This window comes from Micromys minutus, assembly GCF_963924665.1.
Source record: "Micromys minutus genome assembly, chromosome: 29".
NCBI lineage: Eukaryota > Metazoa > Chordata > Mammalia > Rodentia > Muridae > Micromys > Micromys minutus.
The window spans coordinates 17,778,018-17,795,896 of NC_137964.1; the positions used below are offsets into that span (position 1 = coordinate 17,778,018).

The 17,879-nt window shown below is 46.4% G+C and overlaps 1 protein-coding gene across 5 annotated transcripts in view; it reads left to right on the forward strand.

Annotated features, from left to right (window-relative positions):
* The window catches only part of AUTS2 (activator of transcription and developmental regulator AUTS2), a gene marked incomplete at its 5' end in the record, with an annotated part of 1,029,376 nt that overhangs the window by 1,005,020 nt on the left and 6,477 nt on the right, over positions 1-17,879 (forward strand). For 4 of the 5 annotated variants that reach the window (XM_080941138.1, XM_080941139.1, XM_080941141.1 and 1 more), the window contains 5 exons: positions 3,436-3,507; positions 4,650-4,679; positions 6,768-6,839; positions 11,103-11,244; positions 16,700-16,777. In XM_080941138.1, the coding sequence (XP_080797264.1) occupies positions 3,436-3,507; positions 4,650-4,679; positions 6,768-6,839; positions 11,103-11,244; positions 16,700-16,777 (394 nt within the window). The remainder of the gene's footprint in view (positions 1-3,435; positions 3,508-4,649; positions 4,680-6,767; positions 6,840-11,102; positions 11,245-16,699; positions 16,778-17,879) is intronic. The other variant, XM_080941142.1, reaches the window with a different exon arrangement.

A 17,879-nucleotide genomic window follows, 5' to 3' on the forward strand; every position in this document is an offset into this window, starting at 1 on the left:
TGTCTGTTGATTTTTTAGTAGTAAAGGGAGATAAACGTTCCCAGACAAAAGTTGTTTTCTGTCCCTGTAGTCTGAGAAAGATTTTTCTGTTTACTCTCTGTCCTTTGCTGCATCTGTGCACATAGTGTGCCTGCAGGTGGTGAGGCAAAAAGCTCACTTTATTTGTACTCTCTGCTCATCCCAGAACATATTGCCCACATATATGTGTGTGCTCCATGTGCATGCTTGGTGCTACTCCAGAAGAGGGGTCAGATCTCCTAGAACTGGAATTCTAGATGGTTGTGAGCCAACATGTTTGTGCTAGGAACCAATCCCAGGTCCTCTGCATGAGTACCAAGTGCTCCTAACCACTAGGCTACCCGACCTCTTGAAATTCATTCATCTTTTATTCTTAGTAAGAACTAAATTATTTTCTGCCTGGAGAATGTTACTCAGGTCAACACATTTCCAAAGCAGTTTGACAGCATCTTACCTTTAAATGATCTACTGTGGTAGAACTGTAGGCGTGGCTCAGCAGTAGAACACTTCCTTAGATTCCCCCGGAGGAATCTAAGGATTCTAAAGATTTCCCCAAAGGAGCTGGGGGAGTGTGGCTTAGACATACACCATTTGTCTGGCATACACAAGTCTCTAGGTTCAATCGCAACCACATCAGAAGAATGGAAAATAGCATTTAAATCCCTTATTTGACATAAATACTAATTTTTAAAGTGAAGTATGCTTCTCCAGTGGCCAACCACACTTAGCTGAGCTGTTGTGCTGTGTGTGGTTTGGTTTCTGCCCCCTTCCTACCTCCCATTCCCATTCTTAAGCTAAAGAACTAGTTTGAGACCAGAGTCTCCCGCACTGAACACATTGTGTTTTCAAAGGTGTGTTGCCATAAAAACCAGAAACAGGAAAGAGGAATTAAAAAGGCATTAGGGGTCGGATGCTACGTCTTTGAAACCCCCCTCTTGTACAGGGAACTGCAACTTAAAAACGCCAGGGTCTGTGTACTCAGGGCTTTTATAATGACCACAGCATGTGCTGGTGAATTTTAGACTCCTTCCCTTGGTCCTCAGTAATCCTTCAGACCCTGGTCTGTCCCCACTAGGTTGAGACAAATCTCCAGTGCGTCCCCAAGCAGACTGGTAGGTCATTTAATAAATTAGACTATTTCCCTCACTTGCAATTATCCAATCACACCACAAACTACATCTGGGCAAGAAAGTGTCTCTCGGTGTTGAAATAAGCCTTTCCAGGCCATCTTCCTGATTGAATATGTAGATTGCTGTTCATTAGCGGAGTTCTTCATATGTATGCAAATCAGGCTGTTAACAACTGAAGCTTAATTGTTAGCTGTGCAGAGGCTGATTGCTTTCCTTCCATTCTCTGGCTCACTCGCTCTCTTTCCACACGTCTCGTCTTTGGCGGCAAGCTTCATGCCTCAACTTGAGCGTTTCTCCCGGCTCCCCAATGACTTAACATCTAACGTGAGGGATCCTTACAGATTGTAGCTTCTCAAAGAAAACAAGGACTAGGCCATGGCCCAGTGGGTAAAGGCACCAGCCAGCAACCCCGAGTTCCATCCCCAGGACCCAGATGGTGCCTTCCGACCTTCACCTTTGTGACTTCTAACATCTCTGTGTACACACACTACACACACACACACACACACACACACACACACACGTCAATAAGTTTCAAACGCCACCACTATAGGCTGGGAAAGCAGTTTAGGAAGTAAAGCCACACGCCACTAAGCTTGGGGAATTGAGCTGGATCCCAGTAAGCTACATGGTGGAAGGAGAAGACTGCTTCCTGCAGGTTGCCCTCTGACCTCCACACATGCCCACACACAGACAGACAAACCCAGGCCCACAAATATACAAAAATAAATGCATGTATTATATATGATATGTACATTTCTAATTTTTTAAAAAAGAAAATAGCCGCTATAGCTGAGCATGCATACCTTCACTCTTAGTACTTGAGAGACCAAGGCAAGCAGATCTCTGAGTTCAAGGCCAGCCTGGTCTACACAGCAAACAAATTTCAGGCCAGCCAGGAATACATAGGAAGAGCCCTTATCTCAAAAGAAAACAACCAAAATAAATAAATAAATAAATAAATAAATAAATAAATAAGAAAAAACTACTATTTTTTAAAGAAAAATCTCAGGAGGCATTAGAAACGGTTTCCTTTGAAGTACACTGTTTTTGATTACTGTTGATTCAGGAGACAAACGTCTAGTCTAGCCATGCGGATCATGTTAGTGATATTTAAACATGGTGATGGGGGTTTGGAAGGAGAGCAGCAGAATTTAGAAGGAGATCTTATGTTGTCCCTAAATCAGGGTCTCTTCTCCCATTTCGTCCATCACCGATGAGTGATCGCTGAGTATCCTTTCCCATTATTGCCTGTCAGTTAAGGTACCTAGGTATCTTAGGGTCCAGACAACACCACCGGCCTTCCTGAAAGATGCAGCTCACATGGACTTCATCCTGATCGTGGGCTTAAGTGTTTCTTTCAGTGTTTGGTGGAGAAGCTGAGAATAAGGAAACCAGAGGCCATTAGTGGTGTGAGTCAAAGGGAAGAGGGGTTGAGGACAAGAGTTGCCTGTGTAGCTTCTTAGATCCTCAGGCGGGGATCACCTGCATCTTACATCTTGCCTTGCCTAAGCTGCTGAGCTCTTAGAGCACCCCTTGGTAGGATGAGACAATAGGATTAATATTCTAAATTCTAGCTTTTTTTTTAAAGATTAAGTTTTTTTCTTTAAATCTTGTGCCTCTGTCTGTGCATGTAAATGAAGTGCCCAAGGAGCCTTAAGGTGTCTGATCTCTCTGGAGTTCTAGGCAGTTGTGAGCCTCCTGATGTGGGTGCCGGGGATTGAACCCAGTTCACCTACAAGAGCAGCAAGTGCTCTTAACTGCTGAGCTACCCCTCCAGCCCAACATTAGAGCTTCAGGTCCTATCTAGTACCTACACTAATGTGCTAAACTCACACCCAAGCCCTACGCCTGCAATCTCAGACACTTCTTCCCACGCACATCTATAAGGAGAAGGAGTTCCTTTGTTATGTGGGTTACTCTTGGATCTTCCATCCCAGCTCTTTCTCCCGTCCCCACCCCCTAGTCCATGGTGTATGTTTGTCTTCCCAGCCTTATGGAGACAAAGAAGAAAGGATCTCGGTGACTGGGAGCTTAGTTAGCCAGGGCTGTCCATTTGAGAGAGACTCTGCCTCAAAAAAATAGGGTGGAAAGCAATTGAGGAAGACACTGTACTTTGGCATAGGTACCTGCAGACAAACATACAACACATATAGGCAGAGATAAAAATGTAAAAAGTCGTAATCCAGAGCAAGATAAGGGAGATAATGCTTCATTTTGACTACTTGTAAGAAGGACAAAGCTTGCTTTCCTGTGCGTCCTAAGCTGTGGTCTAATTCATTTGTAGACATCCAACCCCATTGACGTGGCTGCCCGGCCTGGAACAGTTCCACATACTCTGCTCCAAAAGGACCCAAGGGTACGTGTAAAGTCAGGCTCGGTTACAGGTTACACTAAGGGCATTTACAAAGGTACCTACCCGGTGCTCCTTCCTTGGATGGGTATGTCAGAAAATGCCTGTTCCTTATAGAAGTCACAGTCTCCCCAACTGCATGAATGACTTGGCTAAGTTTAAGAAACAAGGAAAAAGAAAAAAAAATCTTTTTGAGCCCAAAAATTGAATGCCACCAGCATGTCTTCTTTCCATCTGTCTGTCCTGTCTCCAGCTGCTTCCATCTCTCTGGCACAAAAGAAATCACTATAGAATCCCCTGAATGGAAAAGAAATTCTCAGCACTTCCTGAAAGTTAGGCAGACACACACACACACACACACACACACACACACACACACACACCCGCCCCTACGGTCTTGTTTGAGGTCAGGAAGTTGCTAGACCGCTCAGCTCTTAAAGATGTACCATGCTATAGAGCTAAATAAAATTTCCATTATGGCCCAGTTATGTTGTTTATTCATAATTGATGCCATGTCTGCCTTTAGAACAGAAAGCAAAGCTGTACAGTAGAGAGCCGTTTGTGGGCTGTCCTTCTTGAAGCTATCCTCTGAGCGGTTTTTATTTTACTGAATTTTTTTTTTTTTTTTGGTAAGAGGTTAAGCCCTCAGGTTGCATGTACTCACTGAAGCCAGGATGTTGTAAAGACATCTTGGGTCTGCAGGGTCTGGATAAGACAGACATTCGTTCCCAGATGTCCCCTCCATGTCACCCTTCATTTTGTGACCTGAGGACTACTCTCCCTCAGCCACTCAGAGTGGCCTGTGGCAGAGCCAGTCAAAATGGGGACCCCCCCATGCTATAGTTACACTCAAGTCATACTGACATAGGGCACATCTCTGCTGGTAAAACTTGTGTGTGTGTGTGTGTGTGTGTGTGTGTGTGAAGTGCTTGTCACTGTGCATGTTCTGAGGCTCCTGAGGTGGGGGAGGGGATGCTTGGTACTTTTGATGGTGTGAAAATGGGTTAATTATTCTCTAAAAGGGCTTCATTTAAAAGTAAAATTCTAACATTTTAATTTCCCCTCCTAATGAAGCACTACAAATTTGTTAATTAGGGCAATTGTTTGAGTGACAGGCATGTAACCGAGTTGTCATTTTCTCTTCACAGTTGACAGATCCTTTCAGACCTATGCTAAGGGTAAGATGAGCTTCTTCTAGAAATGTTTCTGCAACCTCTGACTCTCTGCGGGTTAAAAACACAAGTCAGTAGCAGGGACTGAGCTGGAGAGATGCCAGAGTGAATGTCAGTGGTAGTACACAGTACTGCCTGGTTTTGCATTCCAGGGAGATAAGAAACGGTCTTCTTTATTCCCCATTTTGAGTGCTGGAGGAAGCCAAGCCACTGGGCTTTTTATTCATATAATGGATGAAGGGCTAAAGAAATAGCTCTCAAGTTACAAGCACTTGCTGTCCTAGCCCAAGATCCAGGTTTCGTTTCCAGTGCCCATATTGGGTGGCTAATAACCTTCCATAGGTCCAGCTCCAGGGGATCCAGCACCATCTTCTGGCCCTTGTGGGTACTGCAAACACAAATACCTACACACAGGCACACACACACACACACACACACAATAAAATTTATATATATATATATATCTTTAAAAATGTAACAGACAGACTAGGTCAGGCTGCTGTTGTGAAACAAGGTCTTGCTCTTCCTCTAACTTGCTTTAAACTTGTTAGTCACCTGACTCAGCCTTCTTCCCTTAATATTCTGGGATAACTGGCAAGGGGGATTGACAAGCCATAGGCTGTCTATAGTTAAGTCTCTCTTAGGTCTGTTTATTTTGCCCAGAGCACTCAATGCCAAGTGACGGAACACCTTCCCCATTCAAGCACCCTCCCAGGGAAGGAGGGGAAGGATGCTGTAAACATAGGTAGAATGTTCCAGAGGTCCACAGTCTGGCCAGCAGGTGGCCTCTGGGTCCATCCTGACTTAGAAGACAGGTGACAGGCTGAACGATCCAGTTCCTGCTGTTGACTGTCACAGTTCCCATCTGCGGTACTTTTTCTTTGCTGTAACAGCACCTGACAAGCTTAAAGACGGGTGTATGCTGACTTCCAGGGTTGTGGCACATCATGGCAGGAAGATGTAGGTGGCAGGAACTTGAGGCAGTAGGTAAGGAGCAGAGGGATGAACTGTAGCTCTCAAGCTTGCTTTCTGCTTCCCGTTCCTTGTAGGACCCGGTCCAGTGAATACCACTCTCTTTATTTAGAGTTCTTCTGCCTCGGTTAACTGGGAAAAAAAAAAAAAAAAAAAAAAAAAACCTTCATAAGCTTGTCCAGAGGCTAACTTCATCTATAAAATCTCTTGTGGTATGCCTGGCCTCTTGTCTCTTAGGTAATTCTGGGTCCTGCCAAAACCCCATACTGTATTAGCCGTCACCACCCCACTTCTTCACTGGCCTGAAACGGGTGTGTTATTTGTGATCTCAAGCAACCCACAATTCTTTTACGTCTGACCTTTGCTGCTGCAGAGCGGGGCGGGGCTTTCCCACCCTCACAGTACTCACTGAACGAGCAGCAAGCGCGGGAGGTGCTGAGCAGAAAAGAAGCAGAAAGAGTTGGCCCCACCCTCTGTTGTACCACACAGGTGGCCTAAGAGAGACTTGATCCCTGCAGGAAGGAAGAAATCTTTCCTCCCTTTCCTCCTCAGCCCCTCATTCTGCTTTTTCCTCTTCTTTGAACTAGAAGAGAATGAACACACACACACACACACACACACACACACACACACGCAGGGGTTAGTGCAGCATGCAAGGTTGCCAGACTGCAGCAAGAATGTGACAAATTTCCATGTAACACTTTGAAAGCCTAGTCCCCTCTTGTTTTGATTCGATCCACAGACATTCCCTAATTAGCTTTTCTGGACAGCTGATGTGCCTGTTAGCTTGACAGCACTTGTTAGGTGGCCTGCCTGCTGGCACTGGAGAAGACAGGCCACACAAAGAGAGTCAGGTCCTTGCCATATTGTCTTTGGCAGAGGACTGCTTTGTAAGGGAGCTGTTGTCTGAGACCCACATGGGACAAGGGGATGAGGGTTCTGACACCCCGCGCTTGAACTTGGAAGAGCTGCTTATGGAAGCATTTGGTTGGCACAGAGCTCTGTGGTTTTCATGAAGCAGAAGTCTCCATAGTGCAGACCTGCAGGGAGCTTGGGGGCAGAGGAAAGGAGGGCTTCCTGATGTGTCTTCCTTCCTGACCGTGGGATTCTTTCTCATTCCAGAAACCAGGAAAGTGGTGTGCCATGCACGTGCATATCGCCTGGCAGATTTACCACCACCAACAAAAAGTCAAGGTGGGTGTGTGACTCTTGTGCGTAGCTGGGCAGTGTGGGTTTCAGTTTATAGCCAAGGATGACCATGAACTCCCAATTCTTACAGGCAGGAAGTGTCGAAGGCTGCTCTATCTTCTTTTTTTCTTTTCTTTTCTTTTTTTTTTTTTTTTTTTTTTTTTTTTTGTAATTTATTAGTATTTATTTATGTGCATGTCCGCCTAGGGCAGAAGGAGACTGTCCGTTTGCCGGAAGCTGGAGTTGCGGGTACTGGTGAGCCGCCCTATATGGGTGGTAGGAATCACACTCAGGTCCTCGGCAAGAAGGAAAGCCATAAACGCTAAAACTAGTGTCACCCCTCCAGTGTTGTTTTCCTGAGTTATGACTCGAACATAAAATGAATTGGCTCATAAAATAAAGCCTTTTGAAATCTATATAGAACTACTATAGTACAGTCTAGACAAACTATGTATATATACACACATACATATACACATACACATATGTATATATATCAGGAGTCAGTTCCCTCCGCCATGTCTCAGGGATCAAACTTGGGTGCTCAGGCTTGGCGGTGGATGCCTTTCCTAGCCTAGTCTTAGCGGTCCAGCTAGTTTTGGGTTTTGTGCGTGTTTGTTTTTAATATAAAACTGAGTGGCTAGAGCGATGGCTCAGCAGTTAGGAACACTGACTGCTCCTGTGGACGACCCAGGCTCAGTTCCCAGCACCCGTATCGGGCAGCTTGCCACTGTTTGGAACTTCAGATGCAGAGAGAGTCCGGTACACTCTTGCAGCCTCCAAGGGCACCCCTGCATGAAACGTGCCAAAATACACACACTCAGACACAAACACATACATTTCAAAGATATTTTTAAAAAATATTTTAAAAGATACTTCTTCATGTTATGGGTTTAGAGAAGTGGCCATTTCTACCCCGCAAGAAGTTGAAGGTACTGAGAGCTCACTGGCCATGCACATATCATTAAATCATTAACAACAATGAACGGTCATTCTTCTGCCTGCAACATCAGTTCCTCGGGAGGCTAGAATATACTAAGTCCTCATCAGGACCACTTTCTGGCCAGTTACTGTGCCTGTCTATAGATGAGACTTTGTTCGCTCAAAAAAAGGGAGGGGTCTGGCAAGATGGCTCAGTGGGTAAGGGTACTTGCCCCCAGGCGTGGCAGCCCGACTGGCAAGATGGCTCAATGGGTAAGGGTACTTGCCCCCAGGCGTGGCAGCCCGAGCCTGGTCTCCTGTGCTCGCTCACGTGCTGGAAGGAAAGAACCGACTTCTACAGGTTGTCTTCCAGTCTCCACATGCACTGATAGATGGGCAGATGGGTATAATTTTTTTCGGGGCATGGGAGATGGGGAGGAGGGAAGGAAAGAGAAAGGGATGGAGGAAGGAAAGAAGGGCTTATTGAATCCTGTGGAAGAGAAGCACTGTGTGAAGGGTTCTGTGCTATGATTTAAGACAAGAGGTGAACCCACACAATGACACCAGTAGCTGATATATCAGCACAGGTGGGGCGCCGGGATCTCCAGTGATCTTCCCCACCCAGTGAAGAGCCATAAGCAATCAATGATTACTGAGGGAGGGGACCCCGATTGGCTATCCAATACCAAGTGAGTCATCCTGAAGACAGACGTTCAAGCACTGCCGAGTGGACTCAGTAGGTCGCCCTTGTGTATTTAAGGTGCAGGTGTTCATATGACAATATAACTTACTAGAAACGAGAGAGTGAGATGACTCGGTAGGTAAGGGCATCTGCTGCCAACCTTGAGTACGTGCGGTTCCCAGACACGCATGGTAGAGAGCAAGAACTGACTCCTTAAAATTATCCTCTGCCTTTGACCTTGCACAGTGGTGCAGGCAAGAACAGACAGACAGACAGACAGGCGGAAAGAAGGAGCTACCAAAAAGAATGTGCTCACCTTCTTCTTGAGGAATTAAGGCATCCCTTCATTCCCCTGGCACCTGCTCTCCTTCACCCCCCACCAGTGAGTCTTGCTCACTTTTACCTTATTACCAGGCGAGGCATAATTAGCCCTCACGGTTCAGCTCAGCCAGGAAACAAGTGCAGTTTGAGGAGCTAACTAGCTTTGCACGATGACTTCAATTCACTCTGGGTCCTGGGTGACAGGGATTGAGGAGCAGCAGGTAAGCCTCATCTTCTTCCTGTTAACTTCCTGAGCTTAAAGGGATGAGGGATGACAGGGAGGCTGCTTCTGCTCCATGAAGACGCCCCCTGGTGAGTTGGCTTTCATTATCCCAATTCAATTAGCTAGGCCTCTGGAACACAGGGTGACTCGGTTATCTTCCTCTCCAGGCGAATGTTTCCTAATCCCCAAGCCCCGTTCTGCCTGTTGGACCTTACTTGCTCTTAATGAGTCCACGCCATCTACCATGCGATATTAGCACTAAATAATTCGGCAACTCAATTAAAGGAGGTGCTTCGGAGATTTTTATAGATTTACAGAGAATTAGAAGCTTGGTTTTGGAGGTTGGCTGTTCTCTGATAGTGAGGTTTTCATTAAGGTATTCCCCCATAGACTGGAGCAGAAATTGCATCTCTCTGTCCCTCGCTCCTGAGTGTACGCTTCCTCGTTCTTTTAGCCACTCATGAATTACTTGTGGAGACCTGAGGCCTGCAGACCTGAACCTGTGGCAGGCTCAGGGCAATGATCTTCCCGTTACTATATGTGTTCAGCAGTAAGAACTGGGGATGTGCCATCATGTATTTAAATAAAAGGCAGTGGATTGGGGAGATGGCTCAGTTTGTAAAGTGCTTGCTTTGAAAGCTTGGCAACCCGAGTTCAACCCCCAGAGACCACCAAAACAAAACAAAACTGGTCCAGTGGCTTTTACTCGCAGTCCCACAGTGGAGGGAGTGAAAACAGATGGACCCTTTGGGGTAGCCACTCCAGCCTGGTGAGCTCCAGGTTATTGATAAACAGTGGATAGATAATCAACCACACTTTAAAGGTGGCCTCTGTCCTTCAGTGTAACGTGCATGCGTATGTGCACATGCACATTCGATCGTGAAGGCTCCATGTGTTTTCGTGAGGTGCCTGGCTAAGTTTCGACTTCAGAGAGGGTTGCTGGGTGAGTAAGGGTTGGCTTATCTTTTCACACCCTAGTCCACGTGGGTGCCTCTCCTTTGTAAAGGCACCCCCCCCATTACACAACAGGGAACAGGTTCCCTGAACAGGAGCATTTGAAACAGGACAAGAGTAGGGTCAGGATGGCTGAGACCATCAGAGGAGCCCAGGGAGATTGCAAATGCCAATTAGAGGCAGGCCCAGGACAGTGGATGAGCCAGATAAGAGCAGGAAGTACAGCTAGGACCTAGGGGACAGTATAACTCTGGGGAGGCTGGAAGCTGCCTGAGAGGGAAGGCTGTCAGAACTCAGGAAGATGGGTAGATTTGATTCCCTGCAGTTTAGAAGGATACCAACTCTAGCTCCGTGTAATTCTGCTTTAGAGAATCTGTCACCCCTTTCTGGACTCTGGGCACCCACATATATGTCTCTCTTTCTCATACATACATCACCTCCACACAGAAGACACAGTAAAGTAAATCTATGGTTGGGGGGGTTATAGTGGTACATGCCTATAATCTCTACCCTGGGGAGCTGGAGGCAAAGGATTAGGAGTTTAAGGATAGCCTCACGTATGTAGCAAGTATGAGGGTAGCCTGGGCTATGTGATACTCTGCTTCAAAACGAACAAACAAAACAAACCCAGTCTGGGATGTGACTCAGCTGGGTAGAGTGCTTGTCTTCCATGCAGGAAGCCCCGAGTTTCATTTGTACCATATAAGACATGATTGTACACTCCTGTAGGGGTGGAGGCAGGAAGATAAGGACTTTATGGTCATCCTCGGTTACACAGTGGGCTAGAGGCCTGGCTAGCCTGGCCTATGTGAGCTGGAGGGATAGGGGAAGACCCTGCAGACTAGGCCTTAACAACAAAATGGTGACCTTTGTGGAGAGTAGTATTAGTTTTAGAATAAATAGGACCTGGCTGTATGTACCCTTTAGGATGGACCACTCCAAGGCCCATGGCTTTGCCATTGGATGTTTCTGATGTAGGAAGCAGATGCCACCTTATAGCTGCACCTGATAGTCCTCGCAAGGCCAGGGTGCTTTCCTGGCCTTTGAAGGCTTTGTGTTCTCACAGTGTTCTCAGCGTTGACCCACCGCTTCAGTCTTGAGTTATTCGCTAATATCTCTTTGTCTGCTGGCCTCCCAGTCTCAGCCTCTCTCCTTCCTCTTGTTTTAGAAACAGATGCAGTCAGACCCACACAAGCTGGACTTTGGGCTGAAGCCTGAGTTCCTGAGTCGTCCTCCGGGCCCCAGCCTCTTCGGGGCCATCCATCACCCTCACGATCTGGCACGACCTTCCACTTTATTCTCTGCCGCTGGTGAGTTCAGAGAGCTGGCAATAAAAGACTAATACCTGGGCTCATGTCCCTAATCACTTGATAACTATAGAATAGGATTTATACCAGCTTGTGAGGTAGTACCTCATGTGACTAGGGAGGTGGGCCCTGCTTCTTTGATATACTTCTCTTTCATTCAGCAAGGACCAAGAGGTAATCAAGCTGGTGTGGTAGCACACACTTGTAAGAACAACAGTGGGGAAGCAGAGACAGGCCAGACCCTGGGATTCACTGGCCAGCCAGCCTAGCTGTATTGGTGATGTATACATATATACACACATACATACATACACACACACACACACACACATACACACACACACATATATACATACATACATGAGACAAGCCAGACCCTGGAATTCACTGGCCAGCCAGCCTAGCTGTATTGGTGATTTATATACACCATACATACATACATACATACATACATACATACATACATGAGACAGGCCAGACCCTAGGATTCACTGGCCAGCCATCCTAGCTGTATTGGTGATTTATATACACCACACATACATACATACATACATACATACATACATACATACATACATACATACATGAGACAGGCCAGACCCTGGGATTCACTGGCTAACCAGCCTAGCTGTACTGGTGATACACACACACACACACACACACACACACACACACACATCCATATTCCCTGTCTCAAAACAAACAAAACCAAGGTGGACAACACCTGAGGAATAATGTCTAAGGTTGACCTCTGGTCTTCATACACACGTGCACCTGCACACACAGGAATGCATATACACACGTAAAGAGCCCATTGCCTTTCAATACTTGTTTGCTTTGGTTCATCATTTATTCCTGTGTTAAGACAACTCAAAGGTGTGTGAAAAGCTATTGAAAAAGATCGGAGAGCTTGCCAGGGCAGATTGGAAGACCAGTAAATCCAGGGATTCTGTAAGGATGAATTTATCCTCACATTTCTGTTGCCTGTTGAACAGTTAGTGAGTGTTTCTTCACTGTGACGATCACACTGCCCTCGAGGGTCCAAGGATGGAGGCAAGACAGTTTAACTCCATGTGTTTGGTAGCTTAGGTCTGTTGTCAGTGTTTAGAAGAAGCAGGAGAAACATGATAATTCAAAGCAAGCCTGGGCTGCGTGGTAAGCTTTAGCTATGGTTTCTTAAGACAGACAGGGTTGAGATATAGCTCAGTTGATAGAGAACTTGTCTAACTAGCAATTCGGTCCCGGGTTTCATCTGCAGCACACCATGAATTGGGCATGGTGTTGCACACCTGTAACCCCAGAACTTAGGAGACTAAGACAAGCAAATCAGGAGTTTAAGGTCATCCTCAGTACATAGTGAATTCAAAGCCAGTCTGGGTTACCTAAGCCTCTGTCTCAAAAAATCATTTTTGGACATAGAAACAAGCAAAGGATAAAAAAGGCACTGCTTTTAGTAAGGACTGAGATAAACAATGGCCCAGATGGCTCTGGCTGTTCTGTTGCAGAACATACTGGCACTGAAACTCATTCAGCTCTGTGATACGTATTCCCAATGTCTCCTCAGTACTGAAGGTCCAGCTGGGGAGGAAGGCAGAGGGTGTCAGAGGACTGCTGCTTTCTGCTTAAGACGCACACAGGCCAAAAGTAGTGGTCATATGGAATATTTGCCATAATTTCATTTCTGTTGATATACCAAATACCCTGACCCCCACCCCCCAAATAAAACAAAAAACAAAAAAGCAACCAACCAAAAAGACAATCAAAGCCCAGCAACTCAGGGAAGAAAAAGTTTCATTTGTCTTATACTTCCAGGCTACAGTTCATCATTGGAGAGAAGCCAAGGCAAAAACTCATAGCAATTAGTCATACTGCATTCACAGTCAAGAGCAAAAAGAGAATAAACACATCCTAGCAGCTTGCTCTCAAAGCTCAGGGCTCTGCCTAGGGAATGGTGTTGCCCATAGTGGGCCAAGTCAACTAATAATCAAGGCAGTCCCTCACAAACATACCCTCAGGCCAACCTGAACTAGATAATTCCGCAGCTGAAATTCTTTTAGCAGGTTATTCTGGGTTCTGGCAAGTTGACAGTTAAAACTAACCATAATAGGATTGGCAGTGTGGTTCAGTGAGTAAAGCCATTTGTGTTTCTGCTTTGATTCCCTGAGACTCATGGTGGAAGGAGAGAACTCATTCTTGAAAGTTGTCCTTTGACCTCCACACACAAACTATATTATACTACACACATACACGAATAAATAACCAACCAGCACAGGTCCTATTGGTATCAAGTGTCCTTAACATTCAGTGTTTTCTTTCCTTTTGCAGACCTGGTGGGTCTAGGACTCACTATGTAGAGGGAGTTGACCTCAAACTTAGTCTCCATTTCGCCCTCCTAAGTACTAAGATGACACTTCTACACCTAGCTACTGTTCAGTCTCGAAACAGGGTTTCTCTCTGTAGCCCTGGCTGTCCTGGAACTCACTCTGTAGACTAGGCTGGCCTCAGAATCAGAAATCTGTCTGCCTCTGCCTCCTCAGTAATGGGAATATGTGCCACCACACCTGGCTTTCTTTCTTGTCTCCTCCCACCTTCTGCACTATGCCCCTTGAGGCAGGGTCTGATGAGCCTGAGGTAGCCTTGGACTCTGTATGTAGCTCAGGCTGATCTTAGACTTCTGATCCTCCTGTCTCCAGTTACTGAGTGCTGGGATCGCACGCCATGTGTGTAACCACACCCACTTTATATGGTGCTAGGGATTGAAGCCAGGTTTTCGTGCATGCTGGGAAAGCGCTTTACCAAATGAGCTATATCTCCAGCCCACTCAGTATGTTCTAAGTGGCCATTAGTACTCAGTCCCTGCGACGCAGCTCAGTAAATGGCTAAGTGGTGGTGCTCTACTCTTAGTAACAACCTCTGTGGCTTCATGTGCTCACCGTGTGAATCTGAATTTACCCCTAGGAACAAAAACAATGAAGGAGTACACCATTTCTGACCCTTAAGGAAACAAGTTCCACGTCCATCCTTCCCACTGCCTTCTCAGGCTCTGATCCAAGATTTGCATTTGGTAGACCCATTGTCTCTTACACTGAGCAAGAGAGAAGCATCGGCATCAGTACAGTGACCCTGTAGTCAAAGCAAATAAATCACCCTTGGGGATGGATGGAATAGCCAGAGTCTCGGCTTTTCCTCCTGTGGGTTCTGCTCAGGGAATGTATTTGAAGGCTCTGTTACCATGGCACCTAGCTCGGAGACAAGGATACATGGAGAGCAATTTCGGGAGAGAAATAGAGATTTCTCCCCGGACTTCATTGGAGCCAAATGGATGAATTGGCTTCTTTTGCTTCAATAATCCTGGAACTGTGGGCATCCCCAGAGGCCTGGGTTTTTGTCAGAGCATTAACTAGCATGCACTGCACAGTATGTAGCCCACATTTTAATTTGGCTGGCTACATTGGTGGTGACTAATGATGGCTGTGGAATATGTTCACTTTGTGCAGACAAGAAGTTGGTTTTTACTTCTCAGTGCCATGTGGATAGATAACCCCTTAGGTGCCTTCAAATGTTGAGATGCCAGCATTTGTCCTTATGTGCTGAGCCTTACTGTGCAAACCCAAGCCCACAGGACCATTGGGGTCTCCAGAGAAAGAGAAATTCAGGGCTGGAAGAGATGGTTATTGTAAAAGTGTGTTTGTCATGCAAGTGTGAGGGCTTGAATTTGACTCCCCAGAGTCTAGCACTCATGTCTGAAGAAAGCACCCCACCCCACCCTACCACATACCTGCTTCAGACGCTCTTGTATGTAGCCAGGCCTGCCTTCCCAGCCTCCCCAGGGCTGCCTTCTTCGCTGACTTTAACAAGTTGAATGCCTGAAGCTTTTAAAAATAATGTTCTTCTCCGATTCTCATTCTTCCCCCCCCCCATACTCTCATAACACACACTAAGTAAATGTATTTTTAAAATTCAAGAAGAACAACAACTACTACTTGAGTGAAAGGAGCTGTAAATTAACCTGGGTTTCCTGGCAGGAGAAGTAGACTATTAAAGCCAGTTGCTCAGTCCTTTTGTGTATGTCCATGTATATCCTGAAAATAACCCTGAACTCTTGCCTCTGCATCTCAAGTGCTGGTTGTGCACTACCCAGTTTATGCGGTGCTGGGGTTGGAGCCCTGCTTTCTGCACACCAGGCAAGCATCCTACCAACTGAGCCACACTGAGGATTTGGGGACTCAAAAGAGGAATAGAATATCTTTTCCTGGCATTGCAAATGAAGAGGCGTTGGCAGGCTTAGTCCCCCATCATTTAGCATCAACTCTCCCAGCATTACATTTGGTGGCGTTGAGGGCCTTTTCAGTACATGGTAAGAACCCTCGATGTTCCTTAGGAATGAGAACAGGACTTGGGCAATGTCTGCAACTTTAGGAATACCTACGAAGTGAAAAACAGGTCCTTGGAGCCCTGAAGAAGGAAGCCCTTATTCTATACTCTACGTTAGAGGTGCATTCTCTTCAGTGTTGCAAGCTTCCATCTCTGTAGAGAGAGTTATAGAGACTTCCTTTACTCTGGTCTTATCCAAACCCACTAACCAGGCCTAATGTTTATGCCATCAACTTCACAAAGAGATACTTCTGGAGCTGACGGCTCAGTGAAGTGTTTACCACACAGCATGAGGACCTGAAGCCATATAGCTAGGTGTGGCAGTGTGAATCTCTGAGCCCAGAGCTGGGGAGGTGGGGCCCACTGGAGAGCCAGAGTAGCACAGTCAGTGAGAATTCCCAGATTTGGTGTAGACCCTGTCTTAAAACTTTGAAGAAAGAGTGTGGCTGATCTCACATGCAGATACTTGTGTATTTGCACACATGTATGCACATGTGCACGAAGCAAATGCCTTTCTGCATAGTGGCCAGCCAGTCAGTTTGCTATCTATTGATAAAACACCACCACCAAAAGCAACTTGGGGGAAACAGAACTGTTTATATCAGCTTACAGTCCATCATGAAGAACAGTCAGGGCTCGAACCTGGTGGCAGGAACTGAAGCCGAGGTCACGGAGGATCATTAATCACTTGCTTGCTGGACAGACTCACATTCTCCTACCCTTTCTTACACCACTTAGTATCCCCTGCCTAGGGGTGGCACCACCCACAGTGGCCTGGGCTCTCCATTCATGAACGGAGAAAATGCCCCTTGCCTACAGACCCATCTGAAGGAGACATCTTCTCAGCTAAGTTCCCTCTCCCCAGATGACTCCAGCTTGGTATTAAGTTGACAGAAACTAAGCAGGCTGCCAATGCAGCTGGGAAAGATGGGAAGAGAAACGCCTTCTTTGGTCCCTAACAGGAACATTGTCTTTTACCCAGTTGCGTCAGCAGGAGCTGTGGATACAGTGGGATTTGACTCTGAACATGTTTTCTTCAGGCTTTTTCCTCTAAATTCTGATTTTACTCTGTTGGGTTTTGCAGGTGCTGCACATCCTACCGGGACCCCTTTTGGGCCACCACCTCATCACAGTAACTTTCTCAACCCCGCTGCTCACCTTGGTGAGTCAGAAAGACAGAATCCTCCCCGCCCTGGTCGGGGTGGGGCACAATGGCAGGATCCTGATGAAGCCAGTCATCCTGCATTCAGGAAGCAGAGAGAGATGGATGCTGATGCTCAGCCCGCTTTCCCCTTCAGTTTAATGCCCCACACTATTGCCTGGTAACCCCTCCCCCACACTGAGAGTGGGTTGTTCCATTTCAGCCTAATCTGAGACACTTCCTCACAGCTCTGCCCAGGGGTTGTCCCCCCGGGCGATTCTAGATTCAGTTAACTTGGTATTCAGTATTAACAAGGGACTTGGGGCAGGGAAGTATTCCTTGGCATCTCAGGACCCATGTGTTCTGGGTGGGCTTGTCCTGCGTATACATCTAGGGGTTTCTCCAAGAGCTATAAAGAAAGTGAGTGTTACAAGAGCTACATGAGGGAGGTGCTCTCTTTGCTTTTGACTTCTTCATACGTTATTGTTAGCGTGACTCCTCTTAGGAGGTGTGCAACTCCTGTGGCTGTTCAGTTATTTCCTGGAAGTGTGTCAGTCACAGGCAGTGCTTCCTGGTGGGAAATATATGGGAAGATTAGTAGTAGTAGTAGTAGTATTTTTGAGACAGAGTCTCTCTCTATAGCCCTGGCTGTCCTGGAACTCGATGTATAGACCAGGCTGGCCTCAGAATCAAAAGAGATCTGCCTGCCTCTGCCTCCCAAGTGCTGGGATTAAAGACCACTGTGCCCAGCTTTGATCACTTCTTATTTTACACTTATAGGTGTTTTGCCTACATGAATGTCTGTACATGTGGCTGAGTTGCCCTCAGAGGCCAGAAGTGAGTGTCAGATTCCCTGGAACTGTTACAGACAGTTTCGAGTTCTTAGGTGGGTGCTGGGAATCAAACTCCAGTGTTTTCTCTCATCCCAGTAGTATCTCATTTTTGTTCATGCATCTCATCGCAGCCCCTGGGAGGTAGAGATGAGGCAGGAAAATCCCTTCAAGGCTATAGCCTTGACTTAGATCAAGTTTGAAGGCAGCCCGAGTGACATGAGACATGTCTATAAAAAGGAGAGACAGGCGGAAACAGTCTGCGGATGAGAAGGCAACTTAGAACGCTGGGT